We start from the raw sequence: 26,320 nt of genomic DNA on the forward strand, positions 1-26,320 counted from the left end.
CACCCTCAGTACCAGTTTTCTTACTAGGAAAGCTTCTAACGGGAGCTTCCAGCCAACTCTGGGTTCCAAGAACCCACAATCTCATAGGTGAACTTCTGCCATGATGGCATAAAGGACCCCTGGTCAAGTTTTGCAGAGGGAAGTGTGTAGAAAAGGTCTCTCAGCATGGTGCCTGGTGTTAAGCTCCTCCTGAACTTAGCTCCTTTGTCTCCAGTGTGATCCAAGGCCCCACCAGGCAGAATACTCACACACACACACACACACACACACACACACACACACACCTGTCCCTTTTCCTCTGGGTGGGAGACTATCACAGCTCCATCTGTTTTGGAATAAACACTACCTCTAGCTACCAAACTCAGTTTGCCCTCAAGCTTTCCTAGTAAGAGGCTCTGAGTTAGAGTTAGCACATTGGAATGTGAGCTTTCTCAAGGCCTCCCCCTGACCATGACTGAGATTGGCTTTTAAAACAGAGAAAGGCTGGCCATGAGGCAGGTAAGACAAAATTTGGCCTGTGAAATGCAATACTGAGTGCTGGATGCTTGGTGTCATTTGAGGGATATGTTTGAAAGTTTCTGTGACAAAAGAATTCTTAAAGCTCATCCTTTTCCTCCCCCCCCTCCTCTCTCTCTCTCTCTCTCTCTCTCTCTCTCTCTCTCTCTCTCTCTTGCTTTCTCTCTCTGTGCCGTTCCTGGGGTTTGAACTCAGGGCCTGGATGCTGTCCTTGAGCCTATTTGCTCAGGGTTGGTGCTCTACCACTTCTGGCTTTTTGGTGGTTAATTGGAGATAAAGAGTTTTAGGAACCCAGGCTGGCTTCAAACCGTGATCATCAGATCTTAGCCTGAGTAGCTAGGATTATGAGCACAAGCCACTGGCAACCAGCTTTAAGGCCTATTCTTAAAGAAATATCTGCTACATTTATTCCAACTGAGAAGTCACTGATAGATAAGGATAAATTAAAGTCAACCACCTCCAAAGGCATCTTCATTTGAACAGAATCAAAAAGTCTTAGTGGCCGGGCGCTGGTGGCTCACGCCTGTAATCCTAGCTACTCAGGAGGCTGAGACCTGAGGATCACGGTTCAAAGCCAGCCCAGGCAGGAGAGACCGTGAGACTCCTATCTCCAATAAACCACCAGAAAACCGGAAGTGGCACTGTAGCTCAAGTGGTAGAGCCCTCGCCTTGAGCTGAAGAGCTAAGGGACAGCGCCCAGACCCAGAGTTCAAGCCCCACGACCGACAAAAAAAAAAAAAAAAGTCTTAGGGCATGGAGCTGGGAAGGTGGCTCAGTGGTAGAGTGCTTGCCTTGCATGCTCGAGGCCCTGGGTTCGATTCCTCAGCACCACATAAGAAAAAAAACCGTGGCTCAAGTGGTAGAGTGCTAGCCTTGAGCTGAAGAGCTGAGGGACAGCACCCAGGCCCAGAGTTCAGGCCCCATGACCGGACCCAAAAAAAAAGTCTCACGGCAATGAAATGAATACAACAGAGGCAAGTCAGGCAAGAGCCAAAGTGGAGGCTGGAGAAAAAAGGGAGAGGGAGGCTGGCCTCCACAAGGCCACTATGCCTTGAGTTCCAAAGACTGACATTCTCAATTTTCTTCTTTATCTAGACAAAGAGATTTAATAAATGTCAGGCCAACACTACTAATAAGGCCTATTTCCGGTGCTATTCTTCTAAAGATCTTTTCCTCTTTGTTCTATTGTTGTTAACCACCATTTAATAATAGCTATAGATGTGCTCACTATGTATTAGGCTCCCTACATCAAATATGTACTTACTTCATTTAGTGTTTACCTCAATCCAGTGAGTCTTTACAGGTGAGTCAAAGGTCACTAGTACAGGTCACTCAGCCACTCAGGGGCAGAGCCAACATCTGCTTACTTCGCAGTCACAATGGGGCCTTGAAGGAAACTTTCTGAAGGTTGGATGTTTCTTTCATTATCTTCTGGATTACCTATCAAAGGTACACTAAATCATGAAGTCTTATCCCATATCTAAAAACAGCAATTAGTATTTAGTTACAAAATAACTAAAGGAATGTCAGACTAAAGCAGTGCCACAATCTGTTGATGGCTAAAATGACAGATTCGTCAGGCTAGTGAATTATACTTGAGATTAGCATTATTGGGACAGACAGTACTAAGCGGGTGTGGGGTGGGGTTTGGCAAGTTGGTTTAGAGCAAGGGGAGAAAAGTTGAGAAGAAAGGCAGCAGCAGGGTATAGACCACAGGCAAGGACTGGACCCTCTGGGAAGCAGTGATGGGGCAAGTGTAAGAGAACAAAAGATTTCTTCTTTTGTGCTGGTACTGGGGCTTGAATTCAGAGCATTCTGCCCCTAAATCCATGGCTCCACGTCCAGCTTTTTGGTGGTAAACTGGAGATAAGTCTCATAGATTTATCTGCCTGGGCTGGCTTCAAACCATGATCTTCAGATCTCAGCCTCCTGAACAGCTAGGATTATAGGTATGAGCCACCAGTGTTTGCCTTTTTTGTGCTGGTACTGGACTTGAAGACAAGGCCTTGTGCTCTTGCTTGGCTTTTTTAATTTTTCCTCAAAGCTGGTGCCCTACCACTTGAACCACACTTTTACTTTCACATCCCAATTTCTAGTTATTTATGTGTGCTGGTACTGTGGGGCTTGAACTCAGGGCCTCACATTTCCACTTGCCTTTTTTGCTCAAGGCTGGTAGTCTACCACTTGAGACATACCCCCACTTCCAAAAGGTTTCTTGAAAACACTTGTCCAAGAACACAGGGGAGGAGATGGGGAGCTGTGATGCAGACATTATTTGCCAGCCCAATGGAGCTCACCCTTGACTAGCTGTCAGGACACTGGCTGGCTAAGTTGGGCTTGAGAGAACCTGGAAGGATGCAAGGAATGGGAGGCTGTGGGCCGTGGGCTGTGGGCGTCACTCTAACAGCCAGGGAACAAATCTCTTCCTACAGAAGACTTGAGAAACTCCTTCGTGGGCTGGGAAGGTGGCTCAGTGGTAGAGTGCTTGCCTTGCATGCATGAGGTCCTGGGTTCGATTCCTCAGCACTACATAAGCAGAAAAAGCCGTAAGTGGTGCTGTGACTCAAGTGGTAGGGTGCTAGTCCTGAGTTCAAGTCCCATGACCCACAAAAAAAGGAAAAAAGAAAGAGAGAAACTCCTTCGTGTCTGTCACCTCAAGCAAAGTTTGGGGCTCTATACTGAGAGAGACAAACTACTGAACACCTTCAATGCAACACAATGGGATTTCACACACACAATTCCATAAATATTTAATAATACCCACTGCATCATTCATACAACAAACAGTTGAGTGTATGCTGTGTGGCAGGTGCCATGTAGGCGCCTAGGGTCTGTAAGTGAACAGAACGGTTTTGGTGGTACTTATGGTAAGCAAAATGACACAATAAATATTCAAGTTACAGAGTAGGCTGGACCTCTGCCTCACAGCATGGGCTACAGGCCAGTATTAGAGGTATCATCTAGACATGTAGCTTTCTAGAAACACCTGCTCCAGATCTACTGGAATCCAATCTGCATTTAAACAAGGACTCCAGGTGATCTGAACACTTGCTGTTCATGGCCAGTTTCCCCCCCCCCCCTCAAAGCTAGGTGATTGAATCCAGGCCTCACACACACTAGGTTGAACCATGCCCCGAGTCCTTTTGTATGTTGGTGTTCTGCTTTTGAGATAGGAAGCTCTGCCCTTACAGACTCAATGTCCTCCAGCCCTTGCCTCCGCAATAGCTGAGATTACAAATGAGCACCACCACACCTGGCTCTGACCTTCCATTTTAAGACAGTGTTTACATATGTAATGTTAAGGGAGTGGAGACAGCTACCGTTTTGAAATGGAAGGCTTTAAGGGAGTCAGCCGGGCATCTGGGTTGAGATGGTCCCAGGCCGAGAGCAGCCAGTGCCAAGGCAATGTGTACCAGGCTGGAGGAGAAAAGCATGGAAAGCACAATCAAAATGAAGGAGGTGGGGGTGGGGAGGGAGGGTTCTGATTAGGTGCTGTAGGCCGCCGAAGCCCAAACAAGGACTTTGGCTTACACTCTGAGTAGCATGGGGAACAATGCAATAGCTTGGGGCTGGTAAGTGATGAGACGTTTCAGAATGGTTACTTTGGTTGTGGCACTGAGAAATTGTGAAAGGGGCGTGGGTAGAAGCAGGGAGACCCTTTATGGGGAGTGGGAAGGAGCTCTATAATACAAGAAACACAGGCAGTTCAAACGTGGTTAGTCACAGGGAAGGTAGACAATGGCTTGATTCAGAGTAAGAGTTCAGAGTAGATGCAAAATGACGTCTTTATTAGATGGAGGAGGTAAACGAGTTGAGAATAATTCCCAGACTTGTAGAAATGACAGAGTAGGGACAGTGAGATAAGTAGGTTGGGGTTGAGCACAATCTTGGGGCAAAGATCAAGGAATTATCTTTGGCAGGTCTATTGGACATCCAAGGGATGGTTAGGCAGTTAGGTGAGTACGAGTATAGACAGCATTCAGGAAACACATCAGCTAAAGATACATATTAAGGAGCCAGAGTCGACTAACCTATGTGAGAATGAGGATAAATATACTGAATTGCTGTGCTTGTAATTCTGCTGACTGTACCAAACTCTTTGGTCAGACAGGAGAATCCATGAGGAGGTCACTGTGACATGAACTTTTAATCTCAGTATCTCTCTTAGGTTATGATCTGCAATTTCAGATGCATAAAACAGTTAATGCACTTTGAATATTTCTGCAGTTCTCAAATGTCAATGCAAACCCAGGGGGAATGAATAAAAAGCCAACTAGGAAAACCCTGGGGGGGGGGGGAATATAAAATCAACTATATAAATTTCCACCGGAGAATAGACAAAATACATTAATGACTCTCCTGGAATTCATTTCAATTTCAATCTACCTAGATTAGTAGAGAGAGTATCATGGCACTAGTCATAGTTAATGCTGTTTTATTCAGGCTTAATTAAACACACCTGTCTTATTCTCTCATTTAATCTCCAATCCTAGAAGGTTGTACCAGTTCCACAACCTTACTGGAATGAGGAGGATGAGAATGAGATCCACAGAGGGTAAATGTGTGAACTCACATGGAGAACAAGTCCCAAGGCAGTAATCTACCTCTAGTCAAAGACTGACGACTGCCTGAGCTATTCAAACAGCACAAAAATGGAATTTGAAGAAATGATACTATTTTATTCTCAAACAAAGGCAAACTGTTTTAGAGAAGATTAAATACTGTTAAGCATCCAACAATGGCTCTTGAAATGTCATTGCTCTCCTTTTTTTTGGTAATAATTTAGTCCTAACCATGACTCATGGTTCTCATTTTAGATTTGACTTTTCTTGTTAGCTTCTAGGCAAATTTACTGATGACTGAACCAGAAAAATGGGTAAGTAATTTAGTGTCTGTTATTTGTACTTTGACTTTATCTGTAGTAATGATTAAGTACAATAAGATAATGCACTGCCAGTGATTTATTAAAATTTTATTGCATGTAATAAATTATAAATTTATTTTCAAAGTCTATACCAAAAATATTTCTGGAAAACCTTTTTTCCCTTGTTTGGTAAGTTACAGGTGAGCAGGCTGACATTACATCATATTCTCATGGTGAAAATTCCCAGCCACAGTTAAACCCAGCCTCTCATGTTGATACCGCTTGATAAAAACAGAACAGCATAAACGCTTGCAGAGTTTGCTGAAGGCCTTTCCCTGAAGGGGGAAAATTACAGATACATCCTCAGTAGCCTTCAACCCATCATCTGTTGTACACACCTGGTGGACCAAATGAAAGTAAGAAGTAAGGCACAAAGAATGCAGTAAGTTAAAGACTATGTAGATTAGAATCAACAGTGTGACAGACAAGGCATGCACTTTTCTACTTTTAACAGCGTATTCAACTGGTTCTTACCAAATTATACAGATTATGAAATTTCTGAAATGACCCAAATTCTTGCATATCAAATGCTAGAAATCAGCACATCTTAAGACAGTAGGAAAAACAAACTCAGAGCCTCACACTTGCTAGGCAAATGGTCTACCACTGAGCTATGGAAACATAACTTTTACATGAACCAAATGTGTGTGTGTGTGTGTGTGTACTTCAAAATTTTGTCTTAGTAGAATATGAATGAGATTCATTTGTTTTTTGTTTCTGTTGTTTTCAATCATTGGTTATATAGCTGTATGAAAGGATATAGTAATTAACTCTCAGCTCAAGGCTGAGTTCAAATGCTAGTATTAGAGGAAAAAAATAACTCTCAAGATGGGGCACTAATTCACATTGAAATAATAACCAGTAGGAAAAAATTGCAGCTGTATAAACACATAAATTTTACTAAAACCTATGGAAACCATAGGCAGAGTCTAAAATTAAAAGCTCATTCTGTAGGTCAGGCCTCAGTGACAGTTCTTATTATGGGGTGGTTAAAGACCCAGCACTCCAGCAGAATTACGTGCTGGGTCAAACTATTAGGAAAAAAATTAAGTTATATTTAAACTTACCATTCTGTACATCAAGTGCCTATTGGCTGAACTGAACTGTATTCAATAATTCATATTCTACAACTTAATTCAACCACTACAAAAAGCTAAGTGGCAAGATTTATAGTTGAACACTGGGTTTCAAAGGCTGGTATCACATATCATTCCATGATATAGTGAGAATTCATCAGCAGAAGACTTAAGAACCAAATTGAGAGTTTGATTTAAAATACTTCTCTTTGCCATATGAATAGTAGTAACACATTACACAGCAATCAAAAGAATATTTGTATTATTCAATTTTCTGTTCTAGGCAGACTACTTTGGCCCAGTGAACTCTCAAACTCTAACTACAAAATTCTACATTACAGCCTCATTGAGGCTAACCAATCAGCATTAGCAAGTCTTAGCAAGGAATTTTATGTGCAGACTTTTAAATACTCTTATGTGGAAATGACAGTATATGGACAGGAAGAGCTGACTGTGCAAAACTACAATGTCCCTTCAAAATCTGAATTCTGTGACCTTAAGGTCACAATGGAAGCAGCAGAAAGAGAGCAGGAATGTCAAAACTGCTAGAAAGAGGAAAAGTTAATCATAATAAGTGCAGCTGATTTTATGCATCAGGAGTAAGATGTTATAACATATCTATCATTTACATGTGGGTTCATGTAATTTATCTTCAATTAGAATTATTATCTATTCAGCAGCTGAAGCCTAAGAATTGCTGATATGCTGCAGATGAGGAAACACTTGCTAGTCACTCGACTCTGGCCTTTCTGCAGTGAAATAATGATCACACAGTATAGATCTCTCATTCCGTAAAGCAGTTTGGCTTGACATAAACTGAGCTGCACTGTCAGCACTGACATCACACTATCACCCTCCTTTGCTGCACCCCTTCAGCTTTCCTGAGTCTACATTTCAGTGTCAGATTCACACAGAAAATAGCACACATCTTTGACATCCAAAATTTAGACCTCTAAAACAAGTTACTATAGCTACCTAAGAAATGTTTAGCCAGGCACTGGTGGCTCACGCCCGTAATCCTCCTACCAGGAGGAAGATCATGCTTTGATACCAGCCTGGGCAGCAATAAACAAGAGGCTCTGATCTCCAAATGACTAGTAAAAAAACAAAAAAGAAGTGGAGTTGTAGTGCAAGTGGTAGACCAACCAGCCTTGACTAGAAAAGCTAAGGGACAGTGCCCAGGCTCTAGGTTCAAGCCTTAGTACCAACACATAAAGAAAAAAGAAGTGTTCAAATATCTGAACCGCAGAAATATAATGCATTTAAAAAATCACCTTTTCATGTTTGTAAATGTCTTATCTCAATCTAGTCTTGATTTGAATGGTCATCAAGCCAGTGTCTGAAGCATTCTAACTTATTCATTAAAATGAGTAGAGCCTATCTGCACTCATGTTTACAGTCTCAGGCCATACACAATGTTATCAACATACCAGAAAACCCTTTCCCATACAGAGTTTACACTGCTAAGTCAATAAGGAAAATGCAATCCACAAGTCAACACAGCATTTGCTACTATAATGTTTTTTTAAAATATGTTCAAGGAAATGTTAGCAAGTACTTCCTCTAGCCAGATGCTAGGGGCTTATGCCTGTCATCTCAACCACAGAGAAGCTGAGATCTCAATGGAAGAAGCTAGGTGTAGTGGTGCACACCTGATGCATAAAATAGGCAGGCTGGGCTCAATTACACACCGAGGCAAGAAGTAGGCCCTATGCAGTGGAGGGAGGGAGGGAGAGAGACAGAGAGAGAGACAGAGAGAGGGGAGGGAGGGAGAGAGAGAGAGAGAGAGAGAGAGAGAACTCAAGCTGGCAGTATATCTCAGTGATATAGTGCCTGCCTTACAAGTACAATGAACTGCAGTTCAAATCTAAGTACTTCCAAAACAAGGTCTCTTCTTTGAGTATTTTCAATGTGGGTTAGTCTTTACTGAAGGAGTTTCCTTGGAGTATTTGATACACATTAAGTAGGTTAAAGATGCTCCTCAAAATCATTTGTCACACAATATTTGCCCCTGATAATCCCTCAGGCTAAGCAATGCCCCACTCAGAGAGCAGGTTTAGCACCAGCTTTGGCATGGTGGTGTATTCAGAAGTTTCATTAACTCATCAGGCTATTGGATCTCAGTTTATTTCTTAAAATTAACTAAAGCTTCCAGGCACTGGTAGCTTATGCCTGTAATCTTCACTACTCATGAGGCCAAGATCTGAGGATCACAGTTTGAAGCCAGCTCAGGCAGGAAAGTCCATGAGACTCTTATCTCAATTAACTACCAAAAAGCTGGAAGTGATGCTGTGGCTCAAGTGGCTCAAGTGTGAGCCTTGAGCACAAAAGCTCAGAGAGTACCCATGCCGAGTGTAAACCCCTGGACTGGCACAAAAACAAAAAATCAACAAAAATTATTGCTAAAGCAGTAAGTCTGTAAATTTCAGATTCAAAAATGGGCATTCAGGCAGAGAGTGACGAATACACTTGCTTATCATCCTATACCACATTCACTTCCTCAGCAAAAAAGGTCCTAAAATGCCCATATAACCAATTGAACCAATCCTGAGCAGAAGAGTCAATACAGAAAGGTTGCATAAAACAAAATCAGTTCCTCCATAAAGTTTCACTTGCTCAAATAGGACAATGTACCAGTGCCGTAGAAAACAAGGTATGATGACAGGTTTAGAATGGTGATCCTGGTTATCACCAAAGCTTCTCCAGACAGCATAGTTCATAATGTTTAATGTAATCATCACCTTTGGAGAACAGTCACAGTTGTTTAACAATAGATATGTTCTAGGATGCACAATTAGCTCATCTGTAGTTTTGAGAACACCATGTCATGTGCTTATACCAATGAGATGACCAACATGTCCCTTGGAGAAGTGAATCCACTATTGGCTGAACCTTGTCATGCAGCACATAACTCTGATGCCAAGTAACTACAGTCATATAGTTACTCAGCAGCAACTACTTCAGTTTACTTCACAGCCGTTTTAACCTCAGCACTGGTGCTGTGGGCTTCTATTATGGAAACTTGCCTTGCCCAATGGAGGATGCTGGGCAGTGTTACTGGCCTCCACCCACCCACTGTCAAGGGCATCCCACCATTGTGATAACCAAACATAGCCCTAGATGTTGCCTGAAATAAGCAAATCTTCCCCTGTGGAGAGCTGTCGCTTTTTGGTCTCAACTGAAGTTTGCAGCATATCTCTGCTTCTTTAGGCACATGGAGATATCAGAACAAAGATCCAGTAATAAGCAGCATTAGAGAGAGATCTCAAGTCTGTGTGATGAGAAACATGAGTGATTTTAGGAGGTTAGGAAGACGCCCTCAATATTTCAGAAAGAATGACAGGGAACTTTATTTACAATCTTTCTTAGTCAGAATGACCTATAATATAATGTCTAATTGGCAAATACCCTAGCAATTATAAAAATGCTTGCTGTATATTACAACCTCTTAAGGGTTATAAGGATTGAGGTGATCTAAGAATAAAAACCAAAGCAATTATCAAAGGTCTATAAATTGGCTGAATATTCTCTGAAAGTTCTCAATTCAAACATCTCTAGTCTGGTCTGTAGATGGCCTGCCTGTTCTGCAGCCTCATCATTTCTTTCAAATTAGCAAAGAAAAAAAGAAAAAAATCAGAAAACCAGATCCATCATGTCAGAAAGAAGTACCCCGTTACATATCAAGAAGTACATTATCTGGCTTGAAAGCCACCTCTGCAGTCTCCACATCTTTTGTTTTGTCACAGTTGTCAATTCCAGATACATCGTTCTCCTGAAGTTGCTCTTTTCTTACTGCCTTTAAACATTTGTCAAGTCTCTTTATGAACAGGTCCACATCCTGTGTCTTCATCCCGATGGCTGCTGCAGCATTGAGGTAAGCACAGGGGTAACTATCTGCATGGGACATAAAGCCATGGAAAGTGTAGCCACTCACAGTTTGCACAGACCCGAGAGGCACAGCCCTGAAAGGGAGAAAAGATTGATCAATATAATGTGCCTGCTGCTGTGAGCAGAATGCTACCCAGAAACAAAAGGTATCTGTGTTTCTAAGCCACATATTTGCTGAAGTCCAGTCAGGGCAGTGGATCAAGCTTAAAAGCCAAGCAACTTAGGAGACATGGATAGGAAGTTTGAAGTGGGAGGCAATCCAGACAAAAAGTTAGCAAGACCTAAACTCAAAAAATAAGCTGGTGGTTCACACTGTAATCCCAGCTATATAGGAGGCATAGGTAGGAGGTTCTCAGTCAGGTCAGCCCCGGGCAAAAATATAAGATCCTACCTGAAAAATAACTACGGCAAAAGTCAATAAATAAAATAAAAGAAAGAAAGAATAGAAAACAAGAGCAACAACAGGGAAAGAAGGAAGGAAGGGAAGGAGGGAGGGAGGGAAAAAAAAGCATGGAGCATGACTCAAGTGCTAGAGCATCTGCCTAGCAAGTATAAAGCCCTGAGTTCAAACCCTAGTACCACACACCCAAAAATAAAAGAAGTTGGGGGGACAGAGAGAGGATGGGAAGGGGTGGGAAGGAGAAACAAAGGAGAAGGCTACAATGCTTGATAAGAAATGTACTCAGGGGAAGGGATGTGAAGGGTAAACCAAAGGAGGAGGCTGCAATGCTTGGTAAGAAATGTACGCATTATCCTGCCCATGTAATTGTAACCCCTCCGTACAGTATGTTCACAAATAAAATTAAATTAAATTAAAAAAAAAAGAAATGTACTCATTATCTTGCCCATGTAGTTGTAACCCCTCTGTACGGTATTTTCACAATAAAAATAAATAAATAAAAATTAAAAAAAAAGTTGAAAAACAGGCATAAATCATGGCCTATGCAAACAAACCATGAAATTATACAGTACACTGTTAGTTTACATTAACAAGTCCTGTATAATGACAACCATTTACTGATTATCTTCCAGGAAAGAACAAGAAGCTCTAGAATCTCAAACACTTTTACTGGTTCTTCAAAGAAGTAACAAGACTGTGCTAAGTCGGGAATCTGGTGTCACATATGTAAGTCAAGTCACTTTGACCCATGTGGTCAGTGCCATGCAACAGAAGTTTGAAATGTTTAAAAAGGGAGGATAGGAACACTAGGCATGACAGCACAGGCATGTAATCCCAGCTACAAGGGAAGCAGTAGGTAGGATGATCACAGTCCACAGCTGGCCCTGGGTAAAAAGCATGAGACTCCGGCCAAAAAAAGAACATACAGCAAAAAAGGACTGAGGGCATGGCTCAGCAGACTGCCTGAATAATTCAAGAGTGAGGGACAGGGAGAGGGGACTGAGTTTAAAATCTAATACTACCAATTAAAGACAAAACAATCCTTTGACGTAAAATTTCTACCCTGTATTAGAATGAAATTCTTCAACAAAAGTATGTAAAGTTTTGGATAAAAAACTTTAAGTTATTTTTCTCTTATCGCATGCATCAAATATATAAGATTCATTGGATGCCATGCATTTATAAAAGGAAACACAGTAGGTACTTCTAAGGCAGTACTTGGTCAAGAATTACATAACCCTTTAGAAAGCAGCATTTTCTTAACCTTTTTACTTAAATTCAGACTGAAGATGATTTGTTTCTGATATAATGAGACACCACTGAAGATGATTTAATAAAGGAAATGAAATTAAAATTAAATGAAAATCTGTATCAAGATAATCTGTCTCCTACAACAAATAATATTCTTATCTTTCTGTGACTGTCATAAAACACCCATGAGTGGGTAGATAATAGTCTTATAAGTCCTCTATCTTGACATCCTTTTACCCCACAATGAATTCCTGGTAGAGATGAGTATGTACTTGGGGACCCTTGTTGAAGAAAGTGCTTCATTAGTTAACTCTGAAAGGCAAATAAACCAAAGTCTCTTTTAAACATCCTTACCTGGCTCCAGAAACCTGCCTGGTAAAAAGCATTGAGCCAAGCTGAGTGACAGCCTTGTCATGGTGCTCATCTAGTGTCTTTAGTGTCACAGCTAGAAAGGAAAAAAGTGCCCCAATAAACTTTGGTTCACCAGCACAAACATTACTCAAAGCATGTTAACAACAGAGCTTACTCTTTATCCACTGTTAAGGAGCCCAGTATCAGATTAATGTACTTAATAATTACAGCCATGATTTGTTTTCATATCAGGCAAAACACATACTTGTATACATTAATATGTTCAGAATGAGCAGCATTTTTATATCACCTAGAAATGTAATCTCTCCAGTTAAACTGATCAATGACATGACCAGTATGGCTATTTATTCAAATTCAACCAAACCACGTTTTAAGTACATGGGATATGTGTATGTATATGTATATACATATATCTGTATATGTACATACGTATGTATATATGACTGAGTCAGATCAACATCTGCATATGGAAATGGAAATTACCATTGGGAGACTGAGTAGTAAACTGCAACCTGTATACCACCAATATTTTGGCTATCCTTTACTGAGGACTAACATCCCCTGCTACTGACTTTCCATTTTACAAACATAATCTCCACCTACCTTCTAATAATTCTGTATATGATGGATCATTACTGCTATTTTAGAGATAGCAAAAAGGAGGTTAGAGGCTAAGACATGGCAGAATTAATAATCTTACTACTATCACACTGTACACTAGCAAATACTGGGATGGCTTTTATTATATAAGAAGCCCATTTCAGCCATGGTGATTCACTTTTCTCAGATATATAGAAAATAGAAAACATATACTTCATATATCTAAATTAAGAGGTAATGATATTGATTTTTAAGCTGTTTAAGGGTGTAAAAAGTTAATGTTCATATTATCATTTTAATAGCTCTTGAATTATATGTCAAAATATATAGTCCCTATACAAAAAAATCATATTATAATAAACACGGAGTTCTCTTAACATGTGCAGCTAAAGCAAATAATAATAGTAGTACTACCCTCAGCTCCAAGATAATTATTTAAAGAGTTCTTTCTGGTAACCTAGGCATTTGAGCTAGAAACATGACTTAAGTTATTTTTTGTATATTCATTCCATTTGGGCTGGGAATGTGGCTCAGTGGTAGAGCGCTTGCCTTGCACGCATGAGGCCCTGGGTTTGATTCCTCAGCACCACATAAGCAAAAAAAAAAAAAAAAAAAAAGCCGGAAGTGGCACTGTGGCTCAAGCGGTAGAACGCTAGCCTTGAGCTGAAGAGCTGAGGGACAGCGCCCAGGCCCAGAGTTCAGACCCCACGACCAGACCCCCCGCCAAAAAAGTGATTATCTTCATTCCATTTAATATTGACTCTGAGTCTCTCAGTGGATACATTTTTCCTTAGAAAAAAACACTAAAATATTTCTAAAGGTTAGCTTTCTCAATTTACAAATCAACACTGGGATGAATTTATAAATAAATATATAAATATAGATAGCCAGGTGCCAGTGGCTCATGCCTATAATCCTAGCTACTTGGGAGGTTGAGATTTGAGAACATGGTTCAAAGCTACGTTGGGCAAAAAAGTCTATGAAACTCTTATCTCCAATTACCCAGTTAAAAAAAAAAAAGCCAAAAGTGGAGCTGGGCTCAAGTGGCAGAGCACCAGCCTGGACCAAAAAAAGTTCAAGGACAGTTTAAGCCCCAAAATGGGCACACACACACAGAAATATATTATGAAAGAGTTCTCTTTTTTTCTATAAATACCAACAGAAGTTGGTCCTCTTGTCCCTAAAGCAGGATGATAAGTATTGTTTCTCTTTCATTAAGCAAAGAAGGTACCTAATGATATGGGGTTATGGGGTGTCTGCAGCAGTCTTTCACTGTGGGCTTCTGACAACTTCTTCAGCTGGTTGGACAAATAGGAAAACATTTCCTGCAAGAACAAAATGTCATAACCAAATAAACACTGTAAATCCTTTGGAATTTTTCTTTTCTTTATTTTTTAGATGAGGTCTTATTATATTGAGCATGCTGAGAATTTTTGATCCTCTAGTCCCCATTCCCAAGTAGATGGGATTAGAGGTATGTACCATGATACCAGTCAAGAGTTCTCACTCTAATCCAAGCAGCCATCAATCTTACCTGTGGACATAGTAATGGCACAGCAAATGATTTATCTGCTTATTCCTCCATCCCTGTACAGGCTGCTCTTACACAGATGCCAGTGTGGTTTTTCAAAAGCAAGAGCTAGATCCTGCCCATTCTGTCAAGACTTTCTCTTGTAACTTCAAAAAATGCTCTTTAGCTCTAAAGGCCCCCACATGTGACTCAACCAACAAACCCAGCTCCATGACTTGTGTCATTCCCCCATCTGCCTACCACCCCAGCCCCACTTCCAACCATTTTCTCTATGCTTCTCCCAGCGACTAGAAGAAATCTTATCCCCTGACAGAGTCATAGGTACAGACGGCTTCAGTAAGCCTGTGGATCTTCACTTTTTGAATGCAAAAAGAACCAATTTATTTAATGATCATCAACGACATTGCATAATTGTAGCATTCTAAGGATCGATTTTATAAAAATCCTAAAACTTAAATAAACATAGAGAAATATTTAAAGAGGCAACTGTCATCATTTTCAGAAATGGAAAAAAAGCATCATTTAGAAGCATCATTTCTTAATACAAAAGATTTACTGGCTGAGACCAATATTCCAATACTCCTTCAGAAAATGGAACGTTAAATAAACAAATGGAATTTTTTAAAACAACAATTTTTCATAGCAATTAGAGCAAATCATGGCTTAGTTCTCTATCAGCATTAATAAAGGATAGAATTTACAGTTGCAGGATAAATTCTTAATTATTATAATAAAGTATCTAGTTTGCTACCTTAAATGCTTATTACTTTCTTTTAAAAGTAGCCATATATCTCATTTAGTTAATAAATGTTGTTTTTCTTCATCTATACTAGCCTTAATGTCCTAAGTGGCATCTGTCTATCTAATGCTCCCTTATATTCAAATTCATCAAGCTCTCATTAGCAGAAACAAGTCTGATAACCTGGAAGCAGGCAATCAATGTCTTTTATAGACACTTAGTGTTCATATCTAATAACAAAACCATCCCCACCCTTCATTTACCCTTAAGCATCTCTTAAGCATATATTGTTGAAGTTTTATGCATTTCAGTGATGAAGACCAATTTAAAATAATTTTCTCTCCAGTTTGGCTGAAACATTAAACAGAAATGTGGCCAGAAACCCGTGAGTACTTAATTTGTACTTGAGTTAGCTATTCTGAAAAAAAAGAGGAAATGTTTCCTTAGCAACAACCCTAAAGGGTGCTTTTAAAGTTAGTGATGCACGCATAGCTATTAGAAAACTGAATCTGTCCAATGTTCAGTTTCTAATACTTTAATAAACTAGTTTTAACTAGCTCTCTGAAGCACTTGCTAATGCCACCAGAATTCAGGATGTTGTTTTGCTTGTTTTTTGAGATAAGAGTCTCTACATAGCCCAGGCTGCCCTTGAACTACAGATCCTCCTGCCTCAGCCTTGTGAGTAATAGGGTTACAATCATAAACTACCACAACCAACTGGAATTCAGTAACTGTAGCTCGTATTAGAACAGAAGTCTTTATGAAGAGAATAGTAAGATAACTAAATCTCACATACCTCTAGTTGGGAATAATTAGGTACAAGAAAAATGTTTGAGTTAAGCTCATATTTAATAGTAAATATACATAGTATCTCTTACTCTGTGTAAAGGGTTATGTTAGGTAAACCAATAAGCAATGAAGCTTTAAGTATCTCAAAGTGCAATACACTAAATTCTACAATATTCCATTTATTAATGTTCTAAATGTCCTCCTATTAACATCACTACACTTTAGAAATATCTTTTAGGAGATTGTACTGCATTATATACTAATACTTAGCTAAGCAATTTTTTTACCTGATATATTAAAGGTATTACAGAACTTGCACTATTTTTTGCTACAGTTAAAATCTATAACTGACATTTATTATAAAATATTTCTGTGAAGGAAGAAATTTATAAGCAACCCAAGCAAATGTATATAGAAAGATCTTACTTAAATGAAATATTATTGATTTTCTATGTCCTTTGTGCTGTATTTAACTTAATTTTTAAAAATTTCACTAGAGATAAACTGAACTATATACCCAAATGCTAATGTCAGCTATATTTTTAAGAAAATACAAAACTTTACACCATAGTTCAAGATGTTAATGGAAAAGAAGTTGAATTATATTAAGCATTATCTTTCATATGGCCTTTTGCAAGCTGTTAGCAGTCAAGAAACTCAACATCTAGACTCTCTCTCCAGAATCTGAAAAGGGTCTTAACATGTGGTCCTGAGTTCAAGTCCCAGTACTGCCTAAAAAAAAAATTAACAAATGAGAAAAGGTAGAGTTTCTACTGAGTATGCTTTGCTTTCACATCAGAAAAATTGTAAGTTGAAGTATGTAAGTCAGGGAGTTTCTGTAGATCTATTTTGAAATGTTAACATTTATAAAGACATCAGAAATTACATCTTTTTAAAAAAAGTCTTATCAGTTTCTTATTACAGGTTAAGATGAAAATGATACTCCATATATTATTATAATATGTCCTGTGAGGTGGGTAATAAAGCAAAGGCAACCATAACAAGCAAGCTGTTTCAATGATAGCCTGAATGGATGGATGGATGACACTGAAGGTACATAGGCATACACAGAAGCCCACATTTGAGGAAAACAGAACCAAATGTCCCTGACTATGGCCAGTACCAAGGATCCATGTACATTCAGCAGGCCTTGGCTAGAGGTAAAAGCACTACACTCAAGCTGTTGAGGCCCCGTCTCCCAGCCTGATAGTCAACATTTTCAGGGGATTCAATGACTCTAGTTTTAGAGCTATAAATCTTCTAGTGTCTCCAAACTTAGCTGTGTTATAGGACACTGAAGTTACAAGTCTGGTGTACTTTAAGAACTTCATTTGTCCTCTAAGCTTCGGTTCACAAATTCTAGCTGCTGGAGCAGCCACTCGGCTGTCATTCCTCTTGTGCACTTGTCCAATTCAGCAGATATTTGCAACAATAAATGATTACCTGCCGCCTTGTTCAGGAAAGCACTCTTCTAAAAAGAAAGCTGAGCAGAATAATGGTCTTCTCCAGCTACAAAACAGAAGTGAGGCTCAACTTCTACGACTGTTCTTTTTGCATAGGGAAACGCAAAGGAACAACCTCTTGTATTTTAACCTCCTTTCTTAAAGGACTCTTCCGTTAAACCCCTGGTCATTTCTCCTCCCTATGAAGCAGATGGGCTGATCAGGAAGGGGCTAAGGGCAAAGAGGCTCAATTCACATACAAAGTTCTACTCTTTCTGATCCTTTCACCCTTCCAAAAGGAAGGCTTCAGAAGGAATGGCTTCAAGCTGAGTCCTTGTCTGCCTCTACTGAGAAACAGATAAAGCCTTTTCTGAAAAGATAGAGCTAGATGAAATAACCTCTAAAAATATCATTGTGGTGAATAAGGGCACAGAATCAAAAGGAATCTAAGTTTTTTTCCTTTAACACTCTTTTTTTAGTATACATAGCACCAAATATAAAAAGCAGCTCTCGGTGATGGTATATAAATAGCTCTGCTGGAGCAAAATAGCTTTGCCTCAGCTTCTCCAGAGCTGAACCAATAAACTATCACTATTAAATTTTCACAGTTCAAAAGCAAGTCCATCTAAACAAAAAAGGCTTCTGCAACAAATCCAATAAAAAAACAATATTTATGCTACAGATATGCAATTATGGTTTATGGAGGACATCCACATCTTTCAACAGAAGATCTATTGAATGAAGTTGTTAGAGAACAAAGATGAATTTACTTACAATGATGGAATTCTCAAAGTATCACTTTAATATTTTTGAAATTTATTCCCATAGATGGTCTCAGATCTAAGTAACTTCTCCATGTACAATTTTGAGTAAAACCAATTAGCACTTTGAGAGCCTCCGGGGTTTTAAATCTCTACTAGGGAGGGTAGGTCACAAGATCAAAAATTTTCTATGGCTCCTGCATCACCCTGATGGCAGTAAGACACAAGCACACAGGCTTCAGCCTCACACAGACCTGGGTTAAAGCAATTCTGGTACCAGATGCAAAATGATCTTGCTGAGTACTACATGAAGGAATGAATATCACGAACCTGGCACAGATCCTGGCATATAGCAGACACTCAGAAAAATGTCAGTTCTCCACCCACTGACTTTGATGTTCCCTCAAAGAATTTTCGGGATGAAAATAAACAAACAAAACACCCAGGGCTGGGGATGTAGCTAAGTAGTAAAACATATGTGCACTTTCACAGGGACTTGGGTTCAATCCCTAGCACAAATGTAGACAACACACACAGGACTTCAATTGACATGTACTAATCTACTGCAGCCATGATGTAATTATCTTGCTCCTGTTTACCCCTCCCCTTCTACAACCAGCCAAATAAAAGGAAAAGAACAAGTTCTGGATGTTACAGAGGTACCTTTTGACATGGTGATGGAGCCATCTAACTCATGAACACCAGTGAACATAAAATTTCTCTCATGTGTTTCCTCAATGATAATAAAGTACCCATGAAAAGCACAGCTGTGTTGCCTGCTGGTCCATTCACTGGTTAAGCTACATATTCCTGCAGGAGACTCTCAAAGAGAATGGGTTTTCATTCAAGCAAAGTAAATATATACATTTATGTACATTTGGAATCACCTACAAGCAACTGAAAAGTTTAAAGGCAAACACTGAATACCAAAAAACAAAATAATGAAGATAGAGAAGCACACTGGCTTATGCCTGGAATCCTAGCTACTTGGCTGAGCTCAGGAAGACTGCAGTTCAAGGCCAGCCTAGGCAGAAAAGTTTGCAAGATGCCTTCTCAACCCATAGCTGGGTATAGTGGAGCATGCCTATCACCCCAACTTGTGTGGGGAGGTAAGACTAGGAAGACTGTAATTCTAAGCCAGTCGGGGGCAGAAAAATCTGAGAGACTCCATCATGGTGATGAGGGAGGTAATATTGCATGCCTTTCATCCCAGCTATGACATGAAACCTAAAATAGGCAAATGGTGGTCTGGGTGCAGGTCTAGAAGCAAGCAAGAACTTAACTGAAAAAGAACCAGCCCAATAACAGTACTGAAGGCATAGCTCACTGGTAGAGGAACACTTGGCTCCTAGTCCCCCCCCCCCCCCCCCCCAAAAAAAAAGATAGCACTAGTATCAACAATTCCAAAATCTTTTTTTTTTTTTTTGCCAGTCCTGGGGCTTGAACTAAGGGCCTGGGCACTGTCCTTAAGCATCATTTGCTCAAAGATAGCACTCTACCACCTGAGCCACAGCACCACTTCCAGCCTTTTCTATGTATTTGGTACTAAGGAATCGAGCCCAGAACTTCATGTATGCCAGGTAAGCACACTATCAACTAAGCCACATTCTCAGCCCCAATTCCAAAATCTTAACGTAAGAAAATTAGGCAGGAAGTATTCTCAAAAGCACAATAACTGCTCTTTAATCAACATTTTAACTCATTTGTTTCTACAAATCCTCAACTATATCTATGTATATATCTTAGGTCTTCAAAAGAACATTAAATTCATGATGGAAGCCAGTGGCTCATACCTATAATCCCAGCTTCTCAGGAGGCTGAGACCTGATGATAGTGATTAGAATTCTGCAAACTTACATCTCCAATTAACCAGCAAAATGACAGACCAGAGACATGACTCAAATGTGTCAGCCATGATCAAGAAAGCCAAGCCAGAACACAGGTCCTGAGTTTAAGTCCCAGTACTATTCTTTCTTATTTCCACAGAACTTTTCACCTTCATGCAAATGTTACAAAAAATTTATGGATTATGTTGTTTCTTTACTGCTGGTATCCCAGTATGTGAAGTAACCATGCCTACCCCCAGTAACCAAGCATACCCCCCCACACACACAATATGTGTTCAATGAATACCTAGAAAATTAAATATGCATGTCATTACACTCAACTTCTATACTTCACTGACTTTCAGTTTAAAGAAAAACAAACTGGTTCTTACTTTAGGCCATTCTATGTTAAGTAGGCTTGTCATTCTTCAGGGCCAAGACAGACTCACAGGGATATGAGGGTTTATGAAACTGAAGAGACCACTGACTTGGAAGAAAAATTTCCAACTTGGAAGATAGCTGATTTTTTTTGTGCTGGTCCAGGGGCTTGAACTAAGGACCTGGGTGTTGTCCCTGAACTTCTTTTTGCTCAAGGCTAAGCATTTTACACTTGAGTCACAACTCCATTTCTGGCTTTTTGGTAGGTTATTGGAAATAAGACTTTCATAACAGGCACTGGTGGCTCAAATCTGTAATCCCAGCTACTTAAGAGGCTGAGATCTGAGGATCATAGTTCTAAGCCTGCTGGGCAGAAAAGTACATGCAATGTTTATCTTCAATAAACTACTCAGAAAAAGCCAGAAGTGGTGCTGAGGCTGGCTGAGATCTGAGGATCATAGTTCTAAGCCTGCTGGGCAGAAAAGTACATGCAATGTTTATCTTCAATAAACTACTCAGAAAAAGCCAGAAGTGGTGCTGAGGCTCAATTGGTAGAGCACTAGCCTTGAGTACAAAGAAGCTCAGGGACTGGCAAAAAAAAAAAAAAAAAGACTTTTATAAACTTTCCTGCTCAGGCTGGCCTCAAACCATGATCTTAAGATGTCAGCCTCCTAAAAAGCTAGGATTGTGTGAGCTACCTACCAGTGCCCAGCAAAAATATCTAATTTCTAAACTGCTGCCAACATGCTTTACAAAGGCCAGAAAGCAGCTTCTATTTTAATAAGTATTTTACAGTCTTAAGTAAGGAAATAAGGAAATAAAATCTGCAGGTTCAAGGAAGACAACTAGCTACAGGAAAGCTAAGATCCACTGGCACCTGAAGTACCAAACTTTCAGGTAAACAGGACAGGTTTTCTGTGTATAGAAATCATCATCTCATGCCTCTGAACATATACAGTGCCAACAAAGATCTGTCTTCTCTTGGCTAAAACATCTATGACTATGATGATTTCTTCTAGAAATTTCTAAAAGTAATTTTAACCTTATTGTGTAAACCTCTGTTGCCAGGTTGACTGAGATATAATTTACATATAGTAAAATTTCAAATGTCCACTTCTATGAATTTTAACAAACTTAACAGCCATGAAACCATTTCCACTGTTGAGATATAAAACAGCTCACCACCCCCAAAAGGCCCCCTCCTCCACACCTAGTCTCTCTTTTCCTATCCCTATTTTCTGTCTTTTCCAGGACTGCAGCCTGTAAGTAAAGCCATGTAATATGGAGTCTTTCAGTTGGGCTCATTTCATTTATCATAATGCATGTGAGAGTCATTATTTTGTTGCATATGTCAGTGGTTTGTTCCTCTTTATTGCTGAGTATGGATATACCAGTTTGTTTATCTACTCATCAGATGATGGGTTTTTGGGTTGTTTCCAGGTTTAGGCAATTATGAGCAGAATCATTATAAGCATTCATATATATATTTTATAGACTTAAGCTTTCATTCTCGAGCAAAACAGCTAGAAGTAGGATGGCTGCTTTATATGGTAAGTATATGTTTAACTTTGTAAGAAACTGCCAGAGAGTATTCCAGAATGGCTGCACCACTTTAAATTCCTATCAGTAGTATCAATGAGTTCAACCTGAAAGAGACCTAGCTAGTAGCACTGTCAAGAGTACTTTTAACGTTTTGTTTCTTTTTAAACATTAGCACTTCCAATAGGTATGTAGTGGTATCTCGTTTTAATTTGCATATCCCTCATGACTACTGAACATCATTTTCTCTATCATACAAACCTTAAGGAATATCCTCCCAATAAAAATAAACTGGTTCCCCATAGAAATATTTAACAGGGGGAAGAGGACTGAGGCACAAAAAATTTTAATTTCTATTACGTTCTATTCATCATAAAGTTGTTAGAGGATCTATACGATAATATATTTGAAAATATTTCAAAATATGTAAAGTAGATCTTAGGGATTGCTAATAAGTACCATAACATTATATACCTATCAAACTGCATCAGGAGCCCTGGCTCATCCAGATAGTGGTGAGTAAAACACCAATCTAACTTTCCCTGCCAACACTGTCTCCATCTACTATTCTGGAATTACTCTGATTTAAACTAGTTTTCATATGTTAGAGATGAAGTCCAGTTTGTTTAGGGCTTTTTGTTATTGGTTTGTTTATTTTTGTTTTTTTGGGTTTGTTTTTTTTTTGCCAGTCCTGAGGCTTGAACTCTGGGCTGGGGCAAAATCCTTGAGCTTCTCTTTTTGCTCAAGGCTAGCACTCTGCCACTTGAGCCACAGAAGCACTCCCAGCTTTTTTCTGTGTTATGTGGTACTGAGGAATCAAACCCAGGGCTTCATATATGTGACACAAATACTCTACCACTAAACTACATTTCCATCCTGAGTTTGTCGTGTTGCTCTGGCTGGCCTCAAACTGCTGGGCTCAAGCAATCCTAATGTTCCAGCATCCCAAGAGGCAGGACTACAAGCACATATCAGCATGCCCTTTCTCCTCATAGCCAATATAATCAATGAGTTCAGCATTCTAACAATAACAAGGAAGAAAAATTATTTTAGTAGGATCATCTAATCAACTTCTACCTAGTTATTCCTCCTGTGATGGGCATCTCACAACTTAATTTTTGTTGTTATTGTTTTGTTTGTTCGTTTTGGCTAGGCAGGTGCTCTGCCACTTAAGCCATAGCAATAACCCTTTCTTGATTCAATTATTTTTCAGATAAGATCTTGCATTTGTACTGTGGGCCAGCTTTGGACCTCAATCCTCCACTTACCCCTCCCATACATTTAGGATTCTGTTTTTTTAGATGGAGTTCTTACTAAATTTTTGTCCACAATCCTTCTGATCTGTTCCTCTCAAAATGATAGAATTATCAACATAAGACACCACACCTGGCCCAAAATAAACCTTTAGCCTTCCAAAAACTAAACAGAAAATCTATCTATTCTCTTTAAGAACCCCTATCTTTATACGATAATTTTAATGAATAAGAATACCTGGCCTGGGTACTGATGGCACATGCATGTAATCCTAGCTACTCAGGAGGCTGAGATCTAAGGAATGGTTCAACCACCATCCCAGGCAGAAAAGTCCTCGAGACTGTTATCTCTAATAAGCAACTCAGGAAAAGCCACAAGTGGCACTGTAGCCAAGTGGTAGAACACTAGCTTTAAGCACAAAGAGGCTCAGAGATAGCACCTAGGCCCTGAGTTCAAGACAAGACTGGTTTAAAAAACAAAAAGAAGAATCTCTGATGCAGGAGATTCTCAAAGAAATCAATCAACCAGTCAATCAACAGTCCTCAGATATTCTTCAGAATATCTGAAAAGACAAAATGACTAACTGAAAACCAGATTTGGGTAAATCCCCTAGGACCACATAAGGATGGACATTTGAAGCACTGTGCTAGTCAAGAGCATTATTTTACACCTAAAGGAGAACTTACCTTTCTTTCCTTTAACAGCTTCTTATAGCCATTTGATCCAAGTGATAACAAAGTAATAAGGACATCTAAAGAAGGAGAAGCTGAAGCTCTTCCTGAAATAAAGACGGACATGTTACATTAAGAGGATGGGTGGGGGAGACTTTTTAAACATTAAATTTTGTGTGTGTATGTGCTGGTCCTGGGGCTTAAACTTAGAGCCCATATGCTGTCCTTGAGTGGTAGACCCTTAAACCACAGCTCCACTTCCAGCTATCTCTTTTTTGTGGTTATTTGGAGATAAGAGTTTCAAGGACTTCCCAGCCCATGCAGGCTTCAAAACACAATTTAAGATCTCAGCCTCCTGAGTAGCTAAAATTGCAGGCATGAGCCACCAGGACCTGGCAACGTTAAGGTTTTTGTTTTTTTTTTTAATAGAAGCCTATGTATGAATAGATTTTTGTTTGTTAGCTACTTTTTCTGAGGAACACTTTATTTATTTACCTGGATACATCTTGCTGATTTCCTGAATGAAGGACTCATTAAAGCCAGCAATTATAGCGCCACCTACTGGAACCATAAAATTTTTGTCCAAACTCTGAACGAAAGCATCTATTCTACCAACCCGAGCTCCCTAGAATCAAATGACATGTAATATTTCATATTAGTTGCCAGGGTAGAAAACAACTGCTATTAACAAATAAGCATCACAATAAAAAGATAAACAATTTAGGTGAAGGCTATGTTAGTTAGTCTGAACTGTTTCACAACAATGTATAGAAGCTGAGCACTGGTGGCACATGCCTGTAATTTTAGCTACTCAGGAGGCTGAGATCTAGAAGATGGAGGTTCCATACTAACACTGGGCAGAAAAGTATGACAGACTCCAGCTGTAGCTAGCTATCAAAAAGCTGGACTGGAGTTGTGGCTCAATTGGCAGAACACCAGCAATGAGCAACAAATCTGAGTGAACTCAAGACCCTGAGTATCAGCCTAGTATCAGTAAAAACTAAAAAACAAAAAAACAGATTAAAGATTATTTTCTTTGCATGTATGCATTGTTTTTCAGTATTAAACCATGCTTTGAAATGATGTTCCTTATAAGCAGAACTGTGTAGTACACAATGCTTTCACACATTAACTGTTAGTCCTCACAACAACCTTGTAAAGTGGGCAGGTTTTCATTGTCAGTTCAACTGGCAATTTTACTGAAACAGAGATTCCTACTTTATATCTGGACTAAGAAAGAATGGATTCCCCAGGCCTCTGTGACCTTTTATTTGAAAATACATATCCACAGTGACTCCTCCAAATATTAAGCAGTGAGTTCAAGAGTAGCTACTATAGACCATATGCAACTAAGTTACCAAATAGATATTTAAGTGCTATCATTTGATGGTTGGACAACCTATTGTCTTTTCTTTTTTTCAGTTTTATTTTTGCAGAGCTGGTGACAGATCCTAAGGTCTCCTGCATGTTAGGCAGAGACTCTACCTGAGCGACTCCCAGACCCTCAACCTACTACATATATGACACTGTGAACAAGCTCTCCCACCACTGCATATATGACACTGTGAACACGCCCTCCCACCACTGCATATATGACACTGTGAACACACCCTCCCACCACTGCATATATGACACTGTGAACATGCCCTCCCACCACTGCATATATGACACTGTGAACACACCCTCCAACCACTGCATACATGACACTGTGAACACGCCCTCCCACCACTACATACATGACACTGTGAACACACCCTCCCACCACTGCATATATGACACTGTGAACATGCCCTCCCACCACTGCATATATGACACTGTGAACACGCCCTCCAACCACTGCATATATGACACTGTGAACACACCCTCCCACCACTGCATACATGACACTGTGAACACGCCCTCCAACCACTGCATATATGACACTGTGAACACACCCTCCCAAAACTACATATATGACACTGTGAACAAGCTCTCCCACCACTGCATACATGACACTGTGAACATGCCCTCCCACCACTGCATATATGACACTGTGAACAAGCTCTCCAACCACTGCATATATGACACTGTGAACACGCCCTCCCACCACTGCATACATGACACTGTGAACATGCCCTCCCACCACTGCATATATGACACTGTGAACACACCCTCCCACCACTACATATATGACACTGTGAACAAGCTCTCCAACCACTGCATACATGACACTGTGAACACGCCCTCCCACCACTGCATACATGACACTGTGAACAAGCCCTCCCACCACTACATACATGACACTGTGAACAAGCCCTCCCACCACTGCATATATGACACTGTGAACACGCCCTCCCACCACTGCATATATGACACTGTGAACA

At 39.8% G+C, this 26,320-nt stretch overlaps 1 protein-coding gene across 1 annotated transcript in view; it reads right to left on the bottom strand.

The window, feature by feature from the left end:
• Positions 1-8,864: 8,864 nt before the first annotated feature.
• Sepsecs (Sep (O-phosphoserine) tRNA:Sec (selenocysteine) tRNA synthase) overlaps positions 8,865-26,320 on the bottom strand; it is a 35,270-nt gene continuing 17,814 nt past the window's right edge. Inside the window, exons 7-11 of the mRNA XM_013009209.1 lie at positions 24,453-24,582; positions 23,973-24,064; positions 14,259-14,352; positions 12,410-12,500; positions 8,865-10,478 (exon numbers count right to left, since the gene is read on the bottom strand). Coding sequence (XP_012864663.1) covers positions 10,190-10,478; positions 12,410-12,500; positions 14,259-14,352; positions 23,973-24,064; positions 24,453-24,582 — 696 coding nt within the window. The 3' untranslated portion in view covers positions 8,865-10,189. The remainder of the gene's footprint in view (positions 10,479-12,409; positions 12,501-14,258; positions 14,353-23,972; positions 24,065-24,452; positions 24,583-26,320) is intronic.

This window comes from Dipodomys ordii, unplaced genomic scaffold (assembly GCF_000151885.1).
Source record: "Dipodomys ordii isolate 6190 unplaced genomic scaffold, Dord_2.0 Scaffold8, whole genome shotgun sequence".
Lineage (NCBI taxonomy): Eukaryota > Metazoa > Chordata > Mammalia > Rodentia > Heteromyidae > Dipodomys > Dipodomys ordii.